Raw genomic sequence first — 5,334 nt, 5'->3', positions numbered from 1 at the left:
TATTTTTTATTATTAAATATGAGCAGGGCCTCGCCTAACTGGCGGGCCTGTGCCGGGCCTGATCAAAACTCTTTTTTAAAAGATAAATAGCTGAAAGTAAAATAAATATTTTTTGAAAAATATGCATCTAACTACAGATACGAAGTTCAGACAGAAAAGATTTTCAAAAAAAATTTTAATTAAAATTTACAATGACACGTTGCATAATCTTTTTTTGAAAATCAACTGATAAATAAATAAGAATAGTATAATTTTATTTTTATACACAAATCAAATATAATTATATAGATTTTATTTTTATTCTATTAAATATAATATGATTTTAATGATAATTTTAAAAATATAAATTTCACATTAATTACATTCGGTAATCTTTGATAAAAGTCGTTTAGATTACTAATTACAAACCAAATCAGGACAACATTCGGGATGCAGTAAATATTTTTTCGTAACTACTCTGCAATTAGGATTACTATTGCCTATAACTCCACATCTATTAAGATTTAAATGATAAAAATAATAATAGCTATATAATATGCACATACCCACGGCAATTAAATTGAGAATCAGCGCCACTTTTTTCACAAGTGCATTCCATACATGCGGTTGAAGGTTTGATCATTTGTCCCGGATAAAATGTATAACTCTTTCCACCTAGATCCACAATACAAGCATCTAAAGATAATTATAGACACCATTTTAAAAGATAAAACTTAAATAATTTAATTTACTTGAGTTTCTCGTGTATCCAAGCATGGTCTCGGTATTGATCCCAAGAATAAGCTGTAGAATTCCAAAAGCCAACAAAAAAGTGGTTTCCATTTAAATTTAAAAAAGAAACGTAAAAATAAAGATTCAATTACAAAAAAAATATTATGTTCATAGTTAAAATTTGTAAATATTTAGTTTAAAAACATAAATGATACATATTTTGCTTAATTAACCTTGAAATTTTATTAATTCAAATGGAAAACATAAATAATTAAAGTTTTAGATGTCTTATGATAAAAGGGAAAATTCAAAATATGGTTGGCATTATTACCAGGAATTGTTGTAATCATTCATTTGTATAATTATGCTGCGCGAAATAAATCTGCGAATTTTTACCATTCAAATTTATTAATATGAATTATTTTTGCCTCTAATTGTTTATAACAATGGTCGATAAATCAGGGAACTTAAACTGACAAAACATTTTAAATAAAATTTTGTATAAAGATTTAAGATAATGTTTTCAATTCCGAGTTTTTTAATTATTATAAAAAATTTTATTTAGTTTATAAAGATAAATTCATATGATAAAATATTAAAATTTCAAGAAGAAAAAATATATAAGAATATATTTAAAAATTTTTTAAATTGAGTTCCCAAAAATTAAATATAAAAATGTCGATTTAGATCTCTTGCCTAAGATAGAAAACCGCTTTGGCATCATTTGTTTATTTTTAAACTTAATGTTTTTAAAAATTTGAATGTACGGAAGGCCGGGGATCTTATGAGCTCGAGGTTTTTGTTAGCCTTGAGGTTTTATTTTAGAGTACTCAACTCTAAGAGTTAATTAACTAAATATGTAACTACATTATGCATATGCGATGCATATGCGCCTATAATTTTTTCAATATAGGATCACATATAAAGTTTTTATAACACAATATATGACTTATACCCTGTGAAGTATATTTTTTAAATACTATAAATAAAAAATAATTAAGGTTTTAATTATATAATAACCATCTTATATAATAGATTAAACCCTATTCTATATAAAATTATTCTTTATTTGAACTAAGAATAAGTTTAAACGACCATGAAATTAAATTTTACTGATATTGAGGGTCTGTGGGGTACTTTTCAGAGGTTTATATGAGTCTTTTGAGCGTGCTTATTTAAATTTCAGTATGGTAAGAAATCATATTAGAAAGAAGAAACAACTACTAAATGATGAGATCATTAATAAATTTAACGAAAATCCGTCCTTGATAGCCGTTACGGATAAAACCAGCTTAGGTTATGCAACAGTAAAAGGTATAAATTAAGATTGAAACAACAAAAAATTGTTTACATCAAGACAAATACTCAAGAAAGTGATATAAACTATATTATACAATTATCTAATAAATCCTCTAAAATGTTAATGTCCCACACGTAAATTTCCATGGATCATATTGGATTTAATCCATCTTTATTAGTTTAAATTGTCAATAAATTCTAATTTTATAATCATTTTTCATTATGGCGTTATTTTTATCAATAAAGCAGTGTAACAAATATGTATCGTTTTTATTTTTAAAAAAAATCAATATTAGCAGCTCTAAAGTGCCTCTGGGTATGCTCATCCTTCCTCGGATGTACACCCTTTCCCAAATATTTTTTTACGAAAAATAAATAATGTTAAAAAATGTATAATTTTTTTAAAATTATTTTTCTGTATAGCATAAAAATAAAGTGGAATAAATTGGAATATTATTTATTCAATATATAAAGTAGTTTTAATTTTATTGAAGTTTGCCTTTTAGGGCTCTTATGTTCCCTGGTCTCCCCTAATAAGTGAAAAAATGCCTAAGGTTTATAATACAAGCTATAGGAGTGAATAAATAATTTATTAATTTTTTGGATTCCAATGTTTGGTGAGAAAGATGTAATTCGAGTAAATCCTGAGTGAGAGATTATCCCAGCTCCTGTAGGATCGTTATTTTGATACAATAAATATATCAAGATAATATACAAGCAAATTTAAAAAATACACAGATGAAATAAAATTATACAGGAAAATTGTCCAAGATTAAATACTAATATTAGTTTAAAAGAACACGGATAAAAGTGCCATTAAATTGAAAAATAATAAAATAAATAAGCAGCAAATTCCTATAAATTAATAGGAATTGACTATTTAAAAAATAAAAATCAACTTGTTACGCAAAGGCGCTCCTGCCGAAGTATAAGCTATGAAAGTTTATTTTTTGGAAAATTTTATACAGCAATTTTCAAAATAGATTAAATAAAAAATCATTAAACCCAAATTTTTATGGAAAAATAATTTATTTTACATTATTTTTGATACAAATAAATAGGGTTGTGAAACTTATTTCAGTTTAATTATTTCTTTATTTAAATTTATTCGATTAAAATCTGTAAAATCCAAAATTATTTTACATGATTATAAAATGATGTTTATAATAATTTGTAAAGTAATTGAATGTATCGAGTAATCTCTGTTTTGATGAAACTTTTAACTGTACCTGTAAACTTTTACGAAAGTAAGTATTAAAATAACTAGTCATAATTATTTAAAAAGTTGCAGAGAGGATTCCTCTATGACGAGACTAGCTTCAGTTAATTTAAATAAAATTCTCTGTAAATTTAAGAGCGTAGGATTTGCCTTTGTTTAGATTCAACGCAAATCGATATAAGGATGAATTTTAATTATAAACTTCTATTATTGAATATTATTTTAAAACAGCATTATACATATTTATCAGAGATCTCAAAAGCTCATATATTAGGCCCGGCCCAGACCAAAAAAGAACATTTTCAAGCATGGTCCCGATATTTTTTGGATCATTATAAGATCCGACCCGACTAGAAATTTTTAAAATTCATCTATTTTTGAATAACTTTGACTATATTTTATAAATTGTTTCAAAAGAAAATTCAAAATTCAAAATCTGAACTGATTAATTGACAGAATTTAAATTTTTTTAAAATTCGTCCCAGGTTTTAAAATTTAATTAATTGTTTAGGCCATACCAGGTTTTTAAAAATAAAAATTGCCGCCCGGGCCACGACATGCAAATTTGATATTTATTCTAATTTCTAATTTTTTTTTCCTTAAATTAAGCGCAAACTTAAAGAATTTGTTATTTTGCTATGGGTCGGTCTATTTATGAAAGGGAAGAAATTGTATATACAGTTTTTAAATCTTAATACACAGTTATTTAAATATGATTTTTCAGTTTTTAAATTAATTTGGAAGTTTTTTAAATAAATACTCAGTTTTATAATTATATTCAAAATTTTTAAATTATTTTCCCAGTTTTTTAAATCATAGTTTTTAAATTATTCAGTTTTTTAGAAGTTTTTTAAATAAATGCTAAGTTTTATAATTATTTTCACAATTTTTTAAAATTAATTCGTAGTTCTACTAATTATATAACACACTAAATCACCCATTATATTAGGTAAAATCTAACAGACACTTCGCGAAGCAGCCAATAAGTTCTTGCTATATTTTACCAAGCTACGCAACTCAAACTAAGGCCTGATACCTAGCTAGTGGACAGCGCTCGAGGTTAGCTTACCGCCATGACAAATATAAGGGTTAGTGTTTACCTTAGATAATGTGAAATATTAATTTTAAACTCCAAACGTACTACACTAGGTGAAATCTAATCAAAACTAAAAATTTTATTGAGATTACAATGATACGTTGCATAATTTTAAAAAAAAATTAATTGACAAATAAATATGGAATAATTTTCTTCATACAAAATCAAATATTATATATATATATTAAAATATATTTTTAAAATATAAATTTTACATTACATCGTTAAAATTATTAAGAACAAATATTAGCTGGACAACAATCAGGATGAGGCTCACCTTTAAATCCAACTGGTGTGCATCCAGAATATAGGGGCAATTTTTCGGTTTCATTGCATCTTTTAAGATTTATATGATAAATAAATCAATAATAACAGTATAATGTACACACCCTAAGCAACTATATTGAGAATCATTGCCAACATTTTGACATGTGCATCCCATACATTGAGTTTTAGGTGTAATTATTTCTCCCGGAGAAAATGTATATGTCTCATTACCTAGATCCAAAATACAAGTATCTGTAGATAATAACCGATTAAAAAGATAAAACATAAATAATTTAATTCACCAGAATTTTCAGATATACCATCCAATACCTGTTTCTGAGTATTAATCCCCAAAGTAAGCACTAAAATTCCAAAAACCACCAACTTATACGTTTTCATTTGGACAAAAAAAAATTGAATTACCAAAAAAATTGAATTACCAAAAAAATTGAATGATGTTTAAAGGCAAAAATTTGCAAATATTTATATTAAAAACATAATAAATATATTCTTGAAACTTCATTAATAAAATGTAAACATAAATAATTAAATGTCCTTTGAAAAATGAGATATAATTAATGTTTTATATTCAAAATATTGTTGGCATTTTAACCAGGAATTGTTGTAATCATTCAATTAGTGCTGCACAGTAAATTAGTTGGTGTGATTCTTTTGTTGTTAAATAGGATATAAAAACTGGCCAACAAGTTTAGCGATTCAATTATTATTTTAATAATTTTTC

The 5,334-nt window shown here is 25.0% G+C and overlaps 1 protein-coding gene and 1 long non-coding RNA gene across 2 annotated transcripts; both read right to left on the bottom strand.

Annotated features, from left to right (window-relative positions):
• Positions 1–233: 233 nt before the first annotated feature.
• On the bottom strand, positions 234–923 carry LOC135930120 (U-scoloptoxin(16)-Ssd1a-like). Its single transcript, XM_065466907.1, has 3 exons — positions 732–923; positions 546–675; positions 234–493 (listed from the first exon to the last, which is right to left on the bottom strand). The coding sequence occupies exons 1-3, from the start codon at positions 820–822 to the stop codon at positions 397–399; spliced, it is 318 nt and encodes a 105-aa protein (XP_065322979.1). The 5' UTR covers positions 823–923; the 3' UTR covers positions 234–396.
• A 3,456-nt stretch (positions 924–4,379) lies between these two features.
• Positions 4,380–5,054, bottom strand: LOC135930148 (uncharacterized). The gene is made up of 3 exons (XR_010572732.1): positions 4,895–5,054; positions 4,715–4,844; positions 4,380–4,661 (listed from the first exon to the last, which is right to left on the bottom strand). It is a non-coding gene; the product is annotated as an uncharacterized LOC135930148 (long non-coding RNA).
• Between the last annotated feature and the right edge of the window lie 280 nt (positions 5,055–5,334).

Source organism: Gordionus sp. m RMFG-2023, chromosome 1, assembly GCF_954871325.1.
Source record: "Gordionus sp. m RMFG-2023 chromosome 1, tfGorSpeb1-WG-v2, whole genome shotgun sequence".
Taxonomy (NCBI): domain Eukaryota; kingdom Metazoa; phylum Nematomorpha; class Gordioida; order Chordodea; family Parachordodidae; genus Gordionus; species Gordionus sp. m RMFG-2023.
This window is presented reverse-complemented; position numbering and strand designations above follow the sequence as displayed.

What these genes read in the sequence shown, in the direction of transcription:
- LOC135930120 (XM_065466907.1), bottom strand. Translation starts at nt 822, where the DNA reads ATGGAAACCACTTTTTTGTTGGCTTTTGGAATTCTACAGCTTATTCTT. An exon ending in TGGATACACGAGAAACTCAA is followed by an intron (nt 676 to 731) that starts GTAAATTAAATT and finishes AATTATCTTTAG; the next exon opens with ATGCTTGTATTGTGGATCTA. An exon ending in TCTCAATTTAATTGCCGTGG is followed by an intron (nt 494 to 545) that starts GTATGTGCATAT and finishes AAATCTTAATAG; the next exon opens with ATGTGGAGTTATAGGCAATA.